General features: G+C 42.9%; 2 protein-coding genes across 13 annotated transcripts in view; one reads left to right on the top strand and one right to left on the bottom strand.

The window, feature by feature from the left end:
• BMAL1 (basic helix-loop-helix ARNT like 1) overlaps window positions 1–9574 on the top strand; it is a 51923-nt gene extending 42349 nt beyond the window's left edge. For all 8 annotated transcript variants that reach the window (XM_064657271.1, XM_064657274.1, XM_064657272.1 and 5 more), the window contains 7 exons: window positions 2135–2241; window positions 2592–2742; window positions 3346–3434; window positions 5288–5396; window positions 7131–7224; window positions 8258–8360; window positions 8864–9574. In XM_064657271.1, the coding sequence (XP_064513341.1) occupies window positions 2135–2241; window positions 2592–2742; window positions 3346–3434; window positions 5288–5396; window positions 7131–7224; window positions 8258–8360; window positions 8864–9024 (814 nt within the window). In that variant the 3' untranslated portion in view covers window positions 9025–9574. The remainder of the gene's footprint in view (window positions 1–2134; window positions 2242–2591; window positions 2743–3345; window positions 3435–5287; window positions 5397–7130; window positions 7225–8257; window positions 8361–8863) is intronic.
• A 290-nt stretch (window positions 9575–9864) lies between these two features.
• The window catches only part of BTBD10 (BTB domain containing 10), a 28181-nt gene continuing 17722 nt past the window's right edge, over window positions 9865–20323 (bottom strand). For all 5 annotated transcript variants that reach the window (XM_064657264.1, XM_064657267.1, XM_064657266.1 and 2 more), the window contains 7 exons: window positions 18390–18583; window positions 17425–17710; window positions 15101–15203; window positions 14244–14364; window positions 12965–13162; window positions 11991–12101; window positions 9865–10949 (listed from right to left, as the gene is read on the bottom strand). In XM_064657264.1, coding sequence (XP_064513334.1) covers window positions 10639–10949; window positions 11991–12101; window positions 12965–13162; window positions 14244–14364; window positions 15101–15203; window positions 17425–17710; window positions 18390–18543 — 1284 coding nt within the window. In that variant the 5' untranslated portion in view covers window positions 18544–18583 and the 3' untranslated portion in view covers window positions 9865–10638. The remainder of the gene's footprint in view (window positions 10950–11990; window positions 12102–12964; window positions 13163–14243; window positions 14365–15100; window positions 15204–17424; window positions 17711–18389; window positions 18584–20323) is intronic.

The following is a 20323-nucleotide window of genomic DNA, read 5'->3' as shown; positions in this document are numbered from 1 at the left end:
AAGGCTTGGTTACTAAAGCTCTTGGAAAAATACTGGAATAAGGTTGACCTGCTTCCTTGCTCTTCCACTTTAAAGGAAGACTCTGTGTTTTGCTGCTTTTGTGGTTCTCCACCCACTCTGAGATAATTCATCAAAGCAGCCTTGGAGCTGTCGGCAGCTGGAGTGTCCTGGGATAAGGCTCACCAGGCAAGAGCCAGTTTGAATACTTGTAATGTTTCCTTCTCCAAGGCTGAGGTCTCAGAGCTCCCTGAAGGAGAACTTGGGGGTGTAAGGCACCTGATTACTGCTGAATGCTCTTAGTGTGTCTGGGAACAGACAAAAATGCCCTACATTTAAATACTATGGATTTTGTGCTTCAGGGTTTTTTCCTTCTGTTTTTATTCATAGTTATTAATATGTACTAATTTCTACATTTTATATTATTTAATTTGGACTTTTTGGAGGTTGCAGAAGAGGTGATTATCTGTCTAGGTTTGTTCCTTATTGCCTTTCATATTTAATTTGCATTGGATTGTGACTCTTATTCTAGTTTTTTCAAAGAACTGTCATTTCTCCTTCAGTAATTGTCTTCTAAGAAAGGTACAAAATCCAAGTTCACTTTAGTTCAGTAGTTTTGTTTGCTCTCTGTTCTTCTAGAGAGGGTCTCACTCTGGAATCATTCAGCTGTGTTACTTTCTGTTCTGATGTTCTTGAGCAGGTTCACTGGGGCTCCTGCACATTTGATTCTCGCCGTGTTCTCTGCCTTCTACATTAAATGGTGCACGATTTGAGGTCTGCCTGGATGGCTTGCCCTGCTTTGTTCCCTTCTCAGCTGTTTCTTCCTGCACCAGGAAGTTTTAGAATGATTTCCCTGGGTGGGGGCTGTGTTCTGTGCACCGTGGTGGCAGCAATGTCCTGTCTCTCCTCAGATGCCCTCCAAATCCCTTCAACATTGCACAGATTGCTGTTGTACAGTGTCTGCTGGGGGCAAGTGTGCACCACCCTAATGTATGGGGGGACAGCAATTCCCACTGCTCCCCCCAGCTGTTATTTTTCCTGTTGGTCTTCTGGGCTAGATGGGTTGTCCTAGGGAAGTTGTTACAGCTCCTAAACCATTAACAACTCAAGGAATAACTCTGCTTTAGCACACAGGTCTCTGAGGTGTTCAGCATATGCTGCAGCTGCTTCCTTGTGGGAATGATCCTTCCACGGTGCTGGGCTGTGGTTCAGCTCATTGTCACTCACCTGCACTGTTGCTTTGCCTGTTCCTCTTGAACTTAGTTTCAGGCTTGGGTTCCCAAGTTCATGCACAAACTCTTCCTGGTTTCTTGAGATGTCCTCCAGCCTCGCCAGCAGCTCCTAATTGAGAGTCTCTTTGAGAGTCAGACCAAGGATCCAGGTCTTTCCCATGTTGTGGATTGCAGGTTTATATTGTCCCAAAGCTTTCTGATGAGGAGGAAAATGAGTTGTTTCTGTGGCTGGTTCTGATGAAACAAAAAGGTGGTTTATTTGCTGTGTGCTGCTGTCTGATTTCAGAGATGCAGAGTGGGCCTCAGTGCATACCCAGGAAAATCCTGTTTGTTCACCTTTCTGCTTTGTGGATGTGGGTGCAGAGTTTGGTGAGGCCTTGTTTTGTCCCACTCTTAAGGCTTGTGACTTGAGGGGAGAAAATGCTCCTGAAACACGTGTTGTGCAGTAATTTGGGCTCTGTGCAGCAGCACCACAGGTATGCAAAGGAGCACAGCAGTTCTTCAAACCTTTGAAGCCTGTTTTTCAGTGGCATTTTATGCAGAAAGCTGTGTATTACCTTGTGGCTGCTACAACGCAGCTTTTTTCAGGTTTAAATTCTCAAAATTACACAGTTATCTTCAAAGCTACTTAGAAAGCCTCAGATCCCCTCTGGTGGTGGTAAGGTCAGACATAATACCCGAGGGCTGCTGGTATTATATATACTTTTTTAATTACCTGAGAATTAAAAATAGCGTTCTTAAGGAATTTTTGAACCTTCTAAGCTGAAAATTCCTTTCCGCATTACTTGGGCCTTACCCAGCTCCAGTGTGGAGCTTTAGTAATCTGTGACTAATACTTCAACTTGAAACCATTTATTTATTTTTTCTTTTTCTCTTTGTTTTCTTCCTCTCCCTCCCTTCCCCAGGGCAACAGCCATTCTGGCATACTTACCCCAGGAACTTCTAGGTACTTCGTGTTATGAATATTTTCATCAAGATGATATAGCACACCTTGCAGAATGTCATAGACAAGGTATGATTATTAATAACTCAGTAATCTTGTTAAAAATATTGGGACATATTGTGTGTTTTAAGTGGTGTATTAGGAAAACCAAACAAACTCGAAAAGATTTGGGGTTTGCTGTTTGCAGATGCCTTAGTCAAGAGCACTGGATGTGCCTAACACTGTGATTATCCTGGACTTGCATGGATTTGTAGTGGATGTTTGAGGTTCAGGATGGCTAAGGGGGGCTGACTGCACAGGAACAGCATTTTTCTTCAGGGGTGAAGGGAGGAATTAACCAAGTTTTCCCTGAAAAGAGCTCTGCTGTGTGGTCATGGTGCCCGTTTGACACAAAGTTCCTTGCTTTCTGCCCTCTTCAGTTTTGCAGACGAGAGAAAAAATTACAACCAACTGCTACAAGTTTAAAATAAAAGATGGCTCTTTTATTACGTTGCGGAGTCGCTGGTTCAGTTTCATGAACCCTTGGACCAAAGAAGTAGAATACATTGTCTCAACAAACACAGTCGTTTCGTAAGTATTTTCCTCTCAGCAAGTGCCTGTGAATGCCCACTGCTTTGCCCTTTCCTCAGATGGGAGTTGACCTAAATATGGGCACATCTTCCATATGACAATAGGTGTCTTCTCCAGATAACACCCTGTGGAGAGGGGAATAGGTTCAGCAGTTGCAGTAATCTGTTTGTTAAAGCCTGCAAAAAATATAAATATTTTCTTTCTTTGGGAAAACCTGGGATTCAATCTTTGTAGGGACTTACAGGACATGCATTTCTTTGCTTTGTTAGGTGCTTCCCCCCCTTCTCTTTTTTTCTTGAGGGTTCTGTGCAGAGCAGTGACTTGGCAGCAGAATAACTGCTGTAGAGGAATTCTCTGTGAGAGAGGCTGTTGAGGCCCTGCACTGCTCACTTTAAGGTTTATTTCTGTTGTTTGTGCAGCCCTGGTGTCAGTCACAGGTGCTGCTCTCACGGAGGTGACACTGACTCACAAACCACTCCAGCCCTGAAGCATTCCATTCTGAAATTTTTGGCATTATGACTGTTTTTTTTTTTAATCACTGATAGGGGTTTTTACCTGTTGGGGTTTTCTATCACTGATCCTTCTGATTCTTGCAACCCACAGCACCACTGTACTGGAGAGCGGGGACGCAGCCTTTCCACAGCTCGCGGCGTCTCCACACAGCATGGACAGTGTGCTCCAGGCTGGAGAAGGTAACTCCTGTGCTGAGGAAATTATTGGCAGCCGTGCCTTGGGAGCAGCTCATCCTGCGTGCACAAGTTTGCTGCACTGAGAATTTTGTTAATATCCTGAGGCAAAATAAGTTTTAGGGCAAAAACGTGCGAATGCAGTTCTTGCCCTGTTGAACGTAAATGTCAGCTTTGGGTATGAGCTGGTCAAAGAGAAGTGAATGAGGGAAAAGAATCATAAACAGACCTGGAGGAGGAAAGTTTGCCTTCATGGATGGTGCCATCTGCACATGACTCAGGAGTGACATCAAGGTCTGTAGTCAGTGCACACGACTCCTCAGAATCTTAAACACAGTCTGGACCTTAAACACAGTCTGGACCTTAAACACAGCCTGGACCTTAAACACAGTCTGGCCATTTGGCTTATTGTCCCTCACCTGCCCTTGGTTTGGCTTTTTGTCACAACCTGAGCACTGACCCCTGGTCATCATGACGGGCTGGTTACGGGTGGTGCAGGTCACCAAACCATCTCATCACAGGGGGTGCAGCCCAATGCAGAGCAGAGCCTGGTTTAATGAAGTGCCTGAAGCAGGGTGGAAGTGAGGCAGGAGAGAAGGATGCAGTGGCAGCCCATGGATGGAAAATCCCCATGAAAAATGGTGATAAGACTGAGATTCTTTGCAAAGAGTAGGGAACTGTTATAATTGGAGACCCTGTTCACTAAATATACTACATCTGTCAGCTGTGGGTGTTGCATGTGTCTGGAACTACTCCCTAAGTTGTACACAGCACACCTGGAGCAGTGCAAGCCTTGATTAAAGCTGGGCTTTCCAGTGATCTCTGCTCTGAACAGAGGGATTCAGTGGGTGACTCTGGAGCAGGAAGGGTGGCAGAGCCCAGGACAGTGGCAGTGGTAGGAAGGGAAGGTGCCATGTAGGCCTGGTGGTTGGTAACTGAAGGTACAGGAACTGCAGCAATGTGGGGTCTGGGCTTTCTGAGGATGGAAAACAAACTGTTCTGTAGTAGGATAAGCTTATTCTTATCACAATTACAGCCTTTGAAAAGAAACCAGATGTGTAGTATAATCATACTGACAGTTCTTGTCCTCAGAAAAGAAGTTTTTAATTGAGTGAAGTTTAATTTCAAGTGGTTCTGGCTCTGCTAAGGATTTATGACCTTTCCAGGTGAACCTTCTCACCTCCTGCTGGGTCTGAGCCATAGGTACTGAGGGTTGCTGTTGTTAAATATGCATTTCTAAAAGCCAGCAATTGTCCTTTATGGATAAGCAATGCTGAGGCCTTTCTTGCCCTTTCAGTGTGATCTTTTCTTTACCTTGGAGAATATTGGGCTCCTTCCTGACAACCCCCTCAAGTGCTGTGCAAGTGTCAGATCACATTAAAGGAAACAGCTTCCAACTGTTCAGACCTCACTTTTCCCTCCATTCTTAGGTTCTTGCAGGGGGTTTGTTTGTGGTCACCAGGTACCTTGGGCTTGTCCCCTATTGAATGGAACATGCACCAGCAAGTTCTTCCCAGGAAGCACAGAACAAACATGTTTGGAGAAGAGCCTGTTTGGGCACAGAACAGAGCAGGTCTGACAAGCCATTCTGTACCAGCTCTGGACCAGGTGCTTGAAACAATCAGATCCTGAAAGAGCTGGGATATGTTGTATCCCTGCTGGCACAGAGGGATGTCTGAGAGACACAGCTCAGTGCAAGACAGAGCTTTTCATACACTTGAAGGCACACACCAGCTGGTGGAATAGGAAATAAATACAATTCAGAAGGTCCTGCAGGTGGTCAAAGCCTAAATATAAATGCTTTTTTTGGAGAAGGTTTTCGTGCTTCTATCTGACCTTAACATATCTACTCATTTCAGGTGGCCCAAAAAGGACCCACCCTACTGTGCCTGGAATTCCAGGTGGAACAAGAGCGGGAGCAGGTAAAATAGGGAGGATGATTGCTGAAGAAATCATGGAGATTCACAGGTGAGAGTCAGAGGAAAATCATTGTTTGTTTCATTATTGCTCTTTAAAAGGAATTATTGTTCTTTAAGAGGAAATGAAGGAAGTCTTTCTTCAAGCTGAGTAAGGAATGATACAATTGTATTTCATAGACAGCTACAGATACTTATTCAGCCTGACTTGAGGCAGACAAAGCCTGTGGTGAAAGTGTGAAAAAGTTACAGCCTTCCAGCTTTCTACTGCAAAAAACCAGTACTGGAACTTTTTTGTAATGGTGATGATTATCTGTTTATCAGAAACAGTAGTTAAAAAGAACAGCTAACTAGAAATAAATCCTTTCCAGACTGTTCTTCTTCCAGGAAACTTAAGGCTGTGAGTGGCACAACCTCCAAATGCCAAAGCTGATGACCACCTGCCAGAAAAGCAGTGTTTGTTTTTGGGTGATCCACTCCCTCAGATGCTTCTGGAGCTGTTGGATGTGCACGTTCAGCTTGCACAGTTCCCCCCTGGAGCTCTTGGAGCAAGGCCACAGTGCTGGAGGCAGCCCAGCCTTCCCAGGCTGTGGGGCTGGTTTAAACACGGGGTCTTACAGCCCCCTCCAGTGAGGGACTGTGGGAATGCAGAGCTGTTAGTCCTGTCTCTCACCTGTGTGAGCAGCTGCTTTCAGCGGGTACCACTTAATTTCTGTTGGCTAACAACCCCTGTTCTTCACGAATCTTCTCTTGGGAATTGTTCCCTTTCCTATGAAAGTGGTCTCACCCAGCAGATGTTTAGTGGCAGCAATTTAACCAGACTGAGCTGCAATTCAGGAAAACATTCAGTCTGTTTCCCACAGTTTTGTTCCTGCTGCAGGCAGGAGACTACTAGGGAACAACAGACCTATCCATAAGGCTTCCTTCCTGTCTGTAAGAATAGGAAGAAGGAGAAAAGAAAAAAATTAAAAAGCCACATCAGGGCTGAACCAGTACTTGGGGGTGTAACCATCCCTTTGAGTAGCTGTAAAACACCTCATTAGCCCCAGCAGTGCAGTAGTGCAGTTTACCCCCCGTGTTTGCATTTCAGTTCAGATCCTGGGTTAGTTCCAGTCCTTTTTCAGCAGCTGTTACTATTTTCCAAAGCTGCCTTCTGTTCAGCTTTCCCAGGGGAACTCTGCCAAGGATAAGATTCCCATTTCCATTGCTTTTCTCTGTAACTCCTCCTCCTCCCTTTAGTCTAGAGATTTGTTGGTTCTACAGTCAATACATGATACATTATTAAAGATGTTTGATCAAGCTATGGAAAATTGAAGTGAAAAATGCTGCTTTGAGCAGTTAAAAAAAAAAAAAAAGAATTGTATCAAGTGTCCAGTGTACTTCTGTAGCAGTAGCTGATGGAAGGAGTCTGGGTCACTGTGATTGAGGCTGCTGGAGTTATTAGCTGGTGTAAATTGAAGTAAACACACACACAAAAAAAAAATTAGGCTTTCCTCAGCACCCAGGACCTTTTCCTTCTGACTCTCTGTGGAGGCTGTACAGGAACAAAAACAGAGGGGAGGAGGTAAAGCCTGCAGACCGAGCTGGATTTACACAGGACTGTTTATCTGGCTGCAAATCAAAACGTTGCTGCTGCTGCTGGTCTGAGCAACGCTGAAAAAGGGAGGAAATTACAAAAATGAAAGTCATGCTTTTAGCACCTTGTGGCACCTGATACTGAAGTCAGCATTTGAAACTTCCAAGCCTCTGGCTGGTAAATCCATGCCCTATTTTATCCATATTTTAGGATAAGAGGATCATCACCTTCCAGCTGCGGCTCCAGTCCCCTGAACATCACCAGCACCCCACCACCTGACACCTCCTCCCCGGGAGGCAAGAAGGTAAGGACAAGCTTTACCAAGTCTTGTGGCAGCAGTGACAAGAGATGTGAGGTCGTGCTGACGTGGAACAGCTGATTTGAACAACTCCTGGCTGCTTGGCTGGAAAAGTCTGACCCAGTCAAAGTATTCCGGTGGCCAAAACCCCTTTGCAGAGAGCAGTAGATCCCAAACATCAGCAGGTTTTGAAATCCACCTGTTCCTTAGATTGGTTTTTTTTTAGCAGAGCTGCAAAGGGACAGCTCTGCTCATCCCTCCCAGCTTCCAAAAACCCTTCAACACCCCGTGCTGGTGAGCACTGGAAGTGCTGTCGCTGGAGCACTGGCTGTGCTCGGATGAATCACGCCGGTGTTACAAAATATGACAATTAAATGCTTTGCTGGGCACTCAGAGTTTATTTTTAAATCAACACCGTGCACCCTGCCTTGCTCTAAGATTGCTTGAGGAGCATTCAGGTACCATTACCAGCACTTAACCACCTGAACACTTGTCCTGGCTGCTTTCAGTCGTCTGCAAATTGCTGTTTATGGTAGTTATATCCAAGAAGAGCACTTATTCAAATCTTTATACGCTGTCTCAGATTCACTTAACCTTTTTTCCCCAGAAATTATGATGACTGTACATAAGAATTGCTTGTACTGGAGCATACAGCTGACAGTAAATATTTCTGCCTATTCCTGGCTCTGTTCTTGAAATAAAACTTGAAGTTGTGACAAACAGAGTTAGAATTCTGGTAATAGTTATCCTTGCTCCTCCTGCCCTAAAATATTCAACATGTACATATAGTAGGGGCTGCTGGAATGGAACAAAGGAAAACACAGTTTGGGTGTTTCTGACATCTGCTCCATGGGCCTGGTACAGAGGAAAGCAGCTCCTAGTTTACAACTAGTCTGATTAAGTAACCTTTAGGTGGTGATGTTTGGGGTTTTTTTCAGGAAGTCCATCCACCCTGTATTAAAAATCCCAATATGGGACAATTTAAGACTTACTGCAACATTTCATGCTGGTTTATAGCTTCTGTTTTTTTTCTTTCAAGATCTTGAATGGTGGCACTCCAGACATTTCTTCAGCTGGATTGCTGTCTGGGCAAATCCAGGATAATTCTGGTTACCCCTATTCCGACAACTCCTCCATCCTCGGTAAGTGAAGTCAGTAGTGTTACACACAGACACTGTAACAACATGGTTGGTTTGAGCAGTAACGTGCCCTTACCACCTGCAGGCTGCAGCTGAGGCATAAAGCCCATAACCAACCACTCTGCCTAAGGAGGCTCCTGGCAGCCCAACTTCACATTGGAGTTTCTTTTAGACAATACGTGGAAGCCTCTTTTCTCTTTTCTGAATCAGTGTGAATTAGCTCAGTTCCCTACCTGCTTTTTGTGAATGCTTTCAAACACCCGAAGAGGGATGTTGATCTAGTGTTGTATTTGAAGTCTTGCACGTAGTGCTGTCCCTCTCAGCCACGCTGGTCACTTCTGAGGAGTGACACCCACTACCAGCGCTGTCCCCGAACCCGCGGCACCCCGGGTGTCAGGCGGATCGCTGTTCCTCAAACAGGAACGCTCAGATGTTCCACCCCAGGTCACGGGGTGAGTGCCCATAGCAGTGAAGTGACCAAACTGTGCCTGTGTTTGCACCCCCAGGGGAGAACTCCCACATCGGCATCGACATGATCGACAACGACCAGGGCTCGAGCAGCCCCAGCAACGACGAGGCCGCCATGGCCGTCATCATGAGCCTGCTGGAGGCCGACGCGGGGCTGGGCGGCCCCGTGGACTTCAGTGACCTGCCCTGGCCCTTGTAAATGATGCCCCCAGACACCCAAATATCAAAGTGCATTTACTGGTGGAGTTCTACAGTCTGTGAAACTCGTGGGACTGAGGAGCTTTTATGTACGGATTTCATAAAAGCCGTGTCAGAACGCAACTCATCCTTACCATGTGTAACTTCAGACAAAGTGGAATAACCTGCTACAGTGTTCTGTGTTGATTTGGTTAGCTGTGTATAGCTTGCAATACTTGTATATTTTGGATTCTGTTGTTTGAAATATTTTTTTTTTTAAATCACTGTGCAACTCACTGGCATCAGTGGTAGCTTTTATATGCAAATGACCATTTCAGATGTATGGTGTGTTTTTACACTGCAAAACAGTCCCCATGTGGATATTTCTTATACTAATTGTACCATAAAGCTGTTTATTCTTTCTTGTAAGAATCCTTTACTATAAATATTGTTAAAGTGTAATGTATTAGACAGTTAAATATTTTTAAAATAAATGTTTCCCTTGTTCTAAGACGGAGCATTTACTTTGATAAATAAATTTGATAAAACCCTGCTGAAGGTGCATGCTAGAAGCACTTGGTATTCATCATTTCTTTAGCTTTGGGGGGAAGGGGAGGAAAAACAAGGCCTTACCTACACTTACACAACAATAATTTTCTAGAGAAGCTATTATTATTATTTCCTGCTATCTTGGAGTTTATACTAAGAAAAGCACAACAGGAGAGCAGGTTGAGATGACAGGCTGATGTTACCAGATTCTCTTTAAGAAATACTTGTTTTTCACTTAATATTAACTATCCTCCCCTGAGGAAAGAAAAGCAACTGCTCTAAAAATACATAATTCACAGATAATTCGAGCCCATTAAAATAATGGAAACTTTATTTGCATGAAAAACTTGTTTACAATCATTAATAAATGAAGAATGAACCATTTGCATTTTCCTATTTCATGACACTTATGAAAAATGTATTAAATAAATATTTGTGAACAGCTTAAGGTAAGGCAGAATTTAAGATAAAGCCCCTATCCGTTGTTCACAATTTTTGAACATGGCTCACGCTGCAAACAAGTGAAAAAATTCACTAAAGAACTTTGAGTTTAACAAGATGTTATGTGGGTCATTGAATCACGTCCTCAATCCAAGAACCCAGTAGTAGTTTTGTGCTCAACCATTTACAGTAACTTTAAAAGGGTCAACCTATTCAGAGCAAAACTATGTACAGTTTTGATAGAAGCACTTTGTTAGTATTGTGCAATACATTTATAAAAAATGGCTTCAAATTCCACTTCTCAACCATTTGTAAAGTGCTACTATCAATTCCACCTCTGCATTCCAACCCCTGTGTCACAACGCTGACGCATCCCCTGGGCCTGGAGGGGCTTCAGAGTGAGGACAGTCCAGCAGACAAATCACCAACGTCACAAACCTACTGGTAAACACATACACATGTAACTGGAACCCAGGTGTTTGATCTGTACTCTTCCAAAAACAACCCTCTGGTCTTTCCAAAGGTCCGTACTGCAATACCCTAAACACCGTTAACACAATGGAAAAAACTGGAATTGCAGTGTGGTATGACTTGAGTACAGAGTCACTTTAAGGAGCATGCTTTTGTTTTATAGTAAGAGTCCAGATCAGAGCGGTGGGTTCTGTCCCTCGGGATCCATCTCACTGTTGTTGGGAGGAGGATGGATGGGCAGGATATCCAGCTCGTCTACCTGGGGGGTGGGGTGCATGACCACGAGCTGGTCCTGGGGGATATCCGCTGCTGCCGCCGCCAGATTGGTGATGGACTTGCTTTTCACACACTGGAAGTCGACGTGCCGGCTCTTCCCTTCCTCCTTCTCCCACGACATCCGAATAAACGGCCTCTGGACGTAGTTGTAAATCACCTCCGGCCTCCCGCCCGGCCGCTTCTTCACCTTCTCCTTGTACGTGGGGTAACCTGAGAGACACAGCACAGTCACCACTGCCCTGCCCAGAGCCCAGCCCAACACTGCCTGTGCTGTGGGGCTCGGGGTTTCTTTCACAAGAAGAAGCACAGCAAGGATGAGCAGCTGCCACCATCCACATCCTGAATGGAAACAGGTGCAATCGTGTTGTTCTTCATGTCCCCTGTGCAAGCAGGACATGGAGTCAGGAGCTGAACTGACAACCAAATTGTAAGGAAAGGCCACAGTACTGTCAGTAATTAGTACAGTGCCACCACAGAGATATAATAATTAATATATTGCCACCCAGACCTCACAGGCAACACCACAGCTCCTTCCCTGAGCCACTGTCAGCAGCCGCTGCCTCTACAACACTGATGGGAGAGCAGTGATGGGATCTCAGTGTCACTCTGAGGGATCTCAGTGTCACTCTGATCTCTGGTTTAAGTTGCCAGGTGGAATCCCAGCACATTCCTCCCAGCTCCCCAAAGGGTGAGAATACATGGTTTTAGATGAATTGTGAATTCTGGTTATGCTGCGTCCCAGTCACCTCTCCCCTCAGCCCCAGCAATAATGTTCATTTTACATATTGTTACAGGGCACCAGCATTACAGTTTGGTCAAACAGTTGTTCTTTGTCTAGACCAAGAAATGCCAGCAGAAATAATCTGGTATTAGCTGGCATTACAGACAGAGCCAGTTCTTGTTCAGCTGAAGGGCATGTCAGCCTGAAGGCTCCCACCTTGCTCAGCTGAAATGACTTATTTTAGAGCTCACAACCAGTTAAAAGCATTTGCCTTTGGCTGGCAAATTACAAACGTAACTATGACAACGTGGTGAGTGAAGGAGAGAAATCCTGCTAATTATAAAGGCTGGATTCTAAAATATTTGGGTCAACAATCAGAGGAAAAATGTAATGCAAAGAAACCCAGTTCTTACATTCATGACAAAAATCCACGACTGCTTTATGAGATTTTACAGACCAGGCTCAGAGAAGTGCAGCAGCCCCTCCAGCCCAGAGGGAGGGGCCAGCAGTGCCAGCAGTGCTTCCCTTACCTTCGATGCCCAGTCGGATCTTCTTGAGCCCCCTTTCCTTCAGCACCGATTTGGCCACATCTCTGTTTTCAATGTATTTGAAGAATCTATACAACTTTGTGCTGTAAATAACTAAAAAATACATTTTAGTGAGAAAATGTCAAAGGCAAGTGTGTGCCTAACTAATTAGAGCAGGGGGTTTTCTTAATTGGCATCTTTGAGACATAATGGCCCTAGAAACGTGAGCTAATTGTGTTACTACATTGGAACAGCCACCTCTGATCTATATTCACAAAGAGCCTCCCTTATTTAAGAACAGCTGCGGGTTTGCATCCTCCAAACCCATCCTCTTTTGTGTTGGTATTTTGGTTTTCTTAAATTTAAAAAAAAATAAACTAACAGTACATAAAACTGTAATACTCTGAAGAGACTCCTAAGAAGATTTTGTGTTACTGGAGTGCAAAGAGTATCTCAAGCTCCCACCTGCCCTCACAAACCCCCCCGAATTCCACGTTTTCACAGTGAAGGAACATCTTCAGCTACCAGGAGAGCACGGATGCAGGGAAGGGCATTCCATTCACAGGTGCTTAAACTCATCTAAACACACATCTGTAATACTTCAAAAATAACAACACTTGGGTTTTTTTCTCAAAAAAATCCTCCAGTTGTTCTTCCACAGTAAACATGACTTTTTCAGAAAGAGCTTGATGAGAAAAGTTGGTATTTCCTCCCCCTCACTGGCTGAAAATACCTTAACAATAAAAATTAGCTCCTCTCTTTAATTAGATTTGAACACAGCAAGCAACATACGCTTCTATGAAGCAAAATATTAAGCAAAACTACCAAAACTAAGAGGGTTTTGTTTCGTGAGGCATTAGGGATGTTGTTAAGACTTTGCTGGCTTTGCTGGCGGTGCTTACGTACAACTTATATCAGCACATTCACTGCTACCTCTGCCACGGATGGCTTGGTGGCAACCAGGATAATCAACTCACTCTGTGAATACTCCTCTCCCATTTGTGGGGGATACTCTTCATCCCAGTCCACAACATCATCATCTGTCAGCACAACAATGTGGCACTCCCTCTCCCCGCTCTGGGCGCTGGCGACCATTAAGGGGAGAATCATCTCCTCGAGGTAAAACTCAAATTGCTTGCGAGCACCATCGTTTGACAACTCGTGCATGAGAGCACCTGGAAGAAAATTTTAAGCACAGGCACATTTAAAAGCTTGGTAAAAAGATGAAGGCAGGAATAAGAAACACAGCAGTTCCGTTTATCTTGTGGTGTTTTCTGCAGACAAGTGTAAAGACACTTAAGTCTATTAGTTTGTGTAAGTTCAGAACTTATTCAAATGTTTACCAGAAGCTGAAACTACCCTGCAGATATTAACATAAGGTTGGTCAGACAGGAGCGACTTTGAGGAGACCTTCTTCCTCTTGTACTACTGCTAAACATTTGGTAACTGTGCAAGACACTCTGTTTTCCTAAAAGAAACATTATTTAAGCCAGTTGCTGAAAGAGAAGAGCACACAACCCACATTTCAAAAGCAGTAGCTTAAAAACAAAGCTGCTCAGAGCCCTCTCAGCAGGAGCTGCTAAATCCCTGTGCTGAGGACAGAGTGCTCCGAGCCCGCGACTGGGCAGTGACAGGCGGTGAGGCCACAGCACTGCTGGGGAAGGCACAGGTGTCCCACAGAGCCCTGCCGCCAGGAATGCCACGGCCTGGCCTGCTCTGCACACACATCATGAGATTTCAGGGACCAGGGGCACAGCCCAGGTCTCCTAAACACTGGCCAGAACTTGGGCTGTGCTCAGGGATGGAAGGAGCTGAAGAGAATGGTACATACTGGGAGCATTGGTAAACCCTACACCAGCAGCAAAGCTGAGCTGCTTCTGCTGCGGAGACAGATTTATTCTCTTAAGCAAGGAGCTGAATAAATCATCTCCCTGTCCTCTGCACAAAAAGATACCACTTAGCGTTACTGTATCTGTCCTGCAAATGTAACAATAGTGTAAGAATTGCACAGGGCTGACCCCCAGCAGAGAACCAGATACTGAAATACCAGAAACATTATATCTCAGAAAAACACACATCCGTTGGCTTTGGGGCTTTATTACATAAGAGGCAAAAAGGGATGGGTTTTGTCCATGTAGTGTCAGCCATCTTCCTTACCTCAGTAAAGGATATAATTTGGAATTAACACACACACACACACACATTTGCTTAAATCAATCTGTATAATTCCAATGATTTAATAAATTCTGTACTTACTGAGATCTCTGCATTTAATAGTACTATACTCAAAGGAGATACAGAGATAGTCACAGGCTTCTCTCAGTTCAGGAATGGATATCCCATCAGGACAGCGTATCACTCCGGTCTTGTAGTAATCCTGCAGCAATGCAGCAAACAAAAAACACAATGCACTTCAACACTCATCGACAGAAACATTCAATCATTTCATTTATGAAATGCTTACCCCACAAAGAAAGCCCCTAAAATGTAAGACAGCAATATATGTGAAGCACTGTGAGTCTTTTTGTCCTCAAATTCGTCCATTTTCAGAGCTGCGTTCAGAGCGGTGGGTTGTGGTTAGAATTGTTATTCAAGTGACAACTATTAATACTGATCATTTTGGTGCATGTAAGCTGTCTTTTGTCTACACTTCCCTCAGCTTTTGCCATTCCAAGTCTGCTGACAAAGCAGTACAACAGCTCTGCTTCTGTGTAGATATGAAATATGTTAAGGGGTCGTTTTTATCTCAGACTGAAGGTTGCTTTACTCCTTTAGCTGCAGTAAATTAACTTCCAGTACTCTGTTTCACCTAATTTCAGCACAGGAAGGGCTGAATGTACCTGAATTTGGTGAACTCAATGCATAGGAGGTGAACTAATTTCTGGTATGCAGTATTTTTGGGTTTGTTTCATGTGTGCTTTCTCTCTCTCTGGCTGTCACACGCTCATGTCTAGAAAACTCAGGGGGGTTTTCAGATCAAGCATTTTTCCCTCTCTACAAAACAACAGAAGAGCAGTACCTATGCCATCCACAAAGTACAGATATGTAAGTAAGGCTATATTAAGAAGTCATGACTCCCAATACTCACAGTGCTTGTCTGAACAGAAACTCACCAGAATAGCACGAAACACAGTGGAACCAATTCCTTCAGCAACTTCATACTCTCCTTTTTCATTAGGACGTGTAAAGTTGTGTTCTCTGCCTGACCCAAACATCCTGCTCAGGAACGAAAGTGATTTGGTTAGAATTCCTTACCAGGATTTTTTTGTTTTTTTGGTAAAACAGAGAAGTGTCAAAAATTGTAACGAAACGTCAGGGAAAAACCAGTGTATTCTACATCACGTGTATGCACACTGTTCAGTTTGGTTTGTGTTTAGCAGGACTGCCAGAAAACAAAGTAGGGCAGTGTAACTCAGAAAAGTCTAGTTTTATTCTTCAATCCAAACTTGTCCTCCAAGCAACAATAAAAGTCAGACCAGGCCATTTCCTGTCAGTGCCAAAGGTGGGGGGAACCTCAAAGAAGTGTTTGGCATTTGTGGGGCAATGTAACAAAAGAACAGGTTCTGTTGAGGAATTCTCGTTATATCAGGACATTTCAGTTTTGTTGGAAAGATTTAGTTAATTCAAAAGGTAAAATAAAACTCTGATAGAAGAGATGTACTTAAGAGTGGCGTGTGCAGCCTATTTCTCCCTGCTAGGACTCAAGGAAAGTGAAATTAAGGGAAACACTACAAGTCCCAAACAGTATCTGAGTTTTTAAAACACTCCTCTGATAGAGAATTACACTCAGTGCTTACAAAAACTATTGCCATCTACTCCCTGTTTTATTTACAAATATTCCCTATGGTTTGCTCTCATACACACAGCCCAAAAGCAGCAGAGCTGGTGTAACTAAGAGCATTTATAATGGAGAAAGGAAGTAACTTTTTTCACTTAATGATCTGACAAGTGTTTTCTGACCACTCTTCAGGACAAGAAATAATATTTAGAAAAAGGCAGCATAACAGGATATAAGCTTAAGGCAAATAATGCATTCTTATTATAGTAACTTTTACCTCCCAGAACAGACTAGTCAAGCTGCTCCTGTTTAGTGTCCTGTGAACTGACATTGAGGGAAAGTGGGTTTATAAATAACCTGTGTTTTAGAGCAGTATTTCCATACCTTTATTAACCTACTTTTCAATTAGCAGAAGATAAAATAAGCTTGTTCCTTGAACCAATCCCAAAGGGAGAATAACTCAGCATCACACATGCACAAAAAAAATCCAGTGCATTAGGCAGCACTGCTTACTCTGAGGCTGGGCATGGAAAAGGGAACTATTTCACTGCATAACTTCAACTGGTACCCTTCCAGTTTGTCTAAATATTTACATGTATGCATGTACTGTACATATAAAAATGCCTTAATGATTTATCTTAAATTATTACTTCTATTTATTTCCCTTGAAAGTTTACACAGAGAAGCATTTTTCGCTTTCTCTGTAACTCTTCCCCAACTTTTCTTAAAACCAAGGTACTATTTATCCCACACTCTGGCAATTTAAACCAGAGCAGAAGTCGTTTAGTCATATTTATTACCTGTATCTTGTCTAACAGATTTATATATGTATATGTATTTTAAATATGATTATACCCTCATGTGTTAAGAAACAGCCACATTTTAATGAAAAAGCTAAATCAAGAGTGACACAGACGTAAACCTTCATTTCTTCCTTGCTGCAAGTTTATAAGTGGTGGTGTCTGTGCTTGGACATTGCAAAACCAGACAGAATTTAAGCAAGTAAAAGTACTGAATTACAAAGTACAGAATCTTTTTCCACTGAATAAACATGTTAAATATGTTGCTCTTTAAAGTTTCTACAGAAAAATATTACACACATACTGTGGACTTTTGTTCAATTGTTGACCATTTTGAGCATTTGGTCTCTCTGCTGAGGCTCAGGTGTGTTATACCAACTATTTGACACTGCCCTCTCCAAAAACCATTTCAGAAGGTAAATGGGCTGAGCTTGAATGTTGTCAGGGTAGGCCCATTAAGCAAAATCAGGTTTTCCTCTTTGCTATTTTGAAAAAGACAATCTACACTCACTACTTTGTTCTATGAAGCTTTGAAAACAAGAGGAAGAATGAGGCAGACTGAACACAGAAGCAATGGCCAGGAAGACAGAAGGAAATGGGCACATCATGAAATGTTAATTTACTCATCAACTCTTTCCTCTCTAGGTAATAGACGTCTCTTGGCTTCTCTGGCAAAAACAGAGGAGAACTTGCATCTGATTTTTACTTAAAGACATTGCAAATTGGTAATATTAAACATTTGTGAGATCAGCTGTAGCACTATGAGTTCCACAGCTATTTAAGCAGTTTAAATATCTAAAAGCATTAATGGCTCTCTAACAGTTAAGGCAAAAAAAAACCACCCAAAGAAGTTACAAACCTGCCCAACATTGTATTAGGCTGTGCAGTGAAGATGGAAGGATCTACAACAAATCTGGTGTTATCCACTATGAGCGTTACTCGTTCCGAAGTTCTCACATTCCGAGCTCCCTCTTTTCCGTTTTCATACACGAACACCATCTCCCCCCCAGCCTTGCAGCTCCCATCTGAGCTGGACTGGCTGCTGTTCCTGCTGCTGGTCCCCATGCTGACGACGGAACCGTTCGGGGACGTCTTCTGGGGGCGGGGGCTGCTGGGTCGGGATGAGCTGTGATCCTTCTCTCGGTCTGCGGCGGGGACGAGGCGAGGGAGAAAGAACAGGAAATTAAATTACAGACTTACACGAGAGCTCTATGCAGTTTATGTCTTTCCAGGCACAAAACACGTCAACTTGATAACTTAATTACAAACTATTTCGGTTAAATTTATTCTGGTTAAAGAAACCTTCAGAAATAACTGTCCGCATATGAGATCCTGGAGTTTGTGTCACTTAGACATCAAACCCACCTCACCTCCCCGAAGTCTTTACAAGGAAAATTTAACATTCTAGTACTGAAAAAGCAACTCCACACAATACAGAAGCTATGCATCACAGCTGGTGCTTAGTGCTTTAGCTCAAAGAAAACAAACCATATTTTGTCACTCAAAAAAAAATCCCTGTTTCCTCTATTTCTAAATACCTAGACCCTACGCAGTAAAGGGGAAGTGTTTAGTCAATTATCTGCTTAGAAAAATTAGACCGTTCTTGTAAGTTGGACTAAATAAAAGCATTGTGTAGGACTGAGCACTGCAGACTGAAAAAAAAAGTTACAACCTACCATAAAAGGGTATTCCCAGCCCAGGGCACATGTAAGAAATCTGTATTTTGTGTCATCAACAAATAACGCTTTTTACTGTATTCTTTTAACAAAATTGTAATCGAGTTTAGAGAATTTCCACCCTGAGATGGTATAGGTCTGAACACACCAGAATGATACTGTCTTGTTGGTGAAGTAACATTCCTGATGCATGGAGTGAGCTGAGATTCTGCTCTTTCATGGGATGAGTCACGAGATCTGTCACTTGATCTGCGTCTGTCCCTCGATCTCTCGTGTCCACCACTGGCACCATGGAGGCTCATTTTTGTGTACTCGATTCCTTTAGCAACACGAGATGAGGTGCTGAAAACAGAAATAAGAGAAATGTTCAGTATTTCATCATTTCAGAAACATTGTACATTTCAATTTTTCAGGCAATCACATGCCACGTACATATTTCCAAGATTAAGATTATCCACCTCGCTTTTTATGTTGTATTCATCTTTATATTTGCAAACATGAACAGTGATTTGGAACATGAAACAGGCAGCAAGAATTACCTGTTTTGCTACAGAGACACCACCTGATCAGCTGTGAACCTGTTCACACAAATCCCTTCCAGAACAGGTAAATCAAATACAACCAAGCACTTTATTTTTATTTTTGCTGTTAAATTAAAATGCTCTAATCAAACCATGAAATGAAAAGTTAGGGGTCATTTCTTCCACTGAAACCTACCCTGGAAAACTTCTCAGACCACAGGCTTTTAGCACTGACTTCACACTTTCTGCTGCTCGCCCTTTCCAAAGGTAGCCAGCCTTAAGCTAGTTGATAAATCCAGACACACCAGCCAGGAGTTTATTTATGCACATTCTTTTCTATATTTTCAGTTATTCTTAGAAGGGACAATTATAATCCACCACAACTCAAGCAGCAAACACATGAACTACACTATTAAAGCCATGACCTACCAGACTGTCAGCAACAAGTAGGACATTTGTTCTAAACCAGCAAATTTTAATATAATAGTTTAAGATTTTTTTTTTAGAATGTGATTAAGTTATGTTACATTACTTAATTTAAGATATTGATTACATTTTGCAGCCATTAAACCAGCCAGCAAAACTAGTCAGGTTCAAGATCCAGAGCTCTCAGAAACTACCTAAAAATTAAATATCATCTTCCAACAGCTACTGCTGAATTTTACCAAAAATACTTACATCTTTTATTTGTACTCTTTAAAAGAGGAAATTTTGTCTGGACAGCACAGACATATCTGTATCCTTGCACCCCACTGGAATTCCTAAAGCAGTTCTTTTGCTATTTATCTTCCAAGAGTGGGTGTGACAAGAGTCCTTATTAATGGGTTAAACTGAAGAAATTCCCCAAAGCCTCAGGTCCTGGATAACCCAGACAGATGTCTGCACAGCTACAAGGGCTGACAGACAAAGAAGAGTCGTCATTTCCCAGAGGAATATCAATGCCCCACTTGCCTGCAGCCTGCAAATCCCACAGCTCTTACCAAGAGACCTTAAATGTGAGTGCAAGGAATGCTGTAGGATTCAAGAACACAAAGAGGCAAGAGTGATGACCAAGCTAAGAAAAGCACAACAAATTTTGAAAGCATGAACTGTACAAGCAGCTTGAGCAGAATGTCCTCTTTATAAATAGCTTAGAAGTAATGACAAAAAAAAAAAATGAAGCTATTCAAAAAAGTGAAAGTCTGCATGAGATGTTTTGGTGACTGGTAAAAAGAGGAGCTTAACTCAGAACAAAAAGGCTGTGATAGATGAGTGTTCAGCACAATGCAAAGAATAAGCAATAAACCTCTCCCTAAGGAACACAAGCTTCTCGTGTCAGACAAGGCACAAGTTTGGTGCAGAGGGAATCTACTGCAATCCTCTTTCCTGCCAAGCTCAAAATATGCTGCAGTAAGAGATGCATCTTCAGGATGTGAAGTCAGCCAAAGGTCTATTGAATAAGGTAGCAGAACTGCAAGTGCTCAGATTTACAGTCCAAGAATAAAGATGATCCGACCACTTTTGTTAAAAGGAAATAGACTTTTCCTCAGGACTTCCAGTGCAATTCTGAAGGTATTAAGAT

This window comes from Pseudopipra pipra, chromosome 6 (genome assembly GCF_036250125.1).
Source record: "Pseudopipra pipra isolate bDixPip1 chromosome 6, bDixPip1.hap1, whole genome shotgun sequence".
Taxonomy (NCBI): domain Eukaryota; kingdom Metazoa; phylum Chordata; class Aves; order Passeriformes; family Pipridae; genus Pseudopipra; species Pseudopipra pipra.
This window is presented reverse-complemented; position numbering and strand designations above follow the sequence as displayed.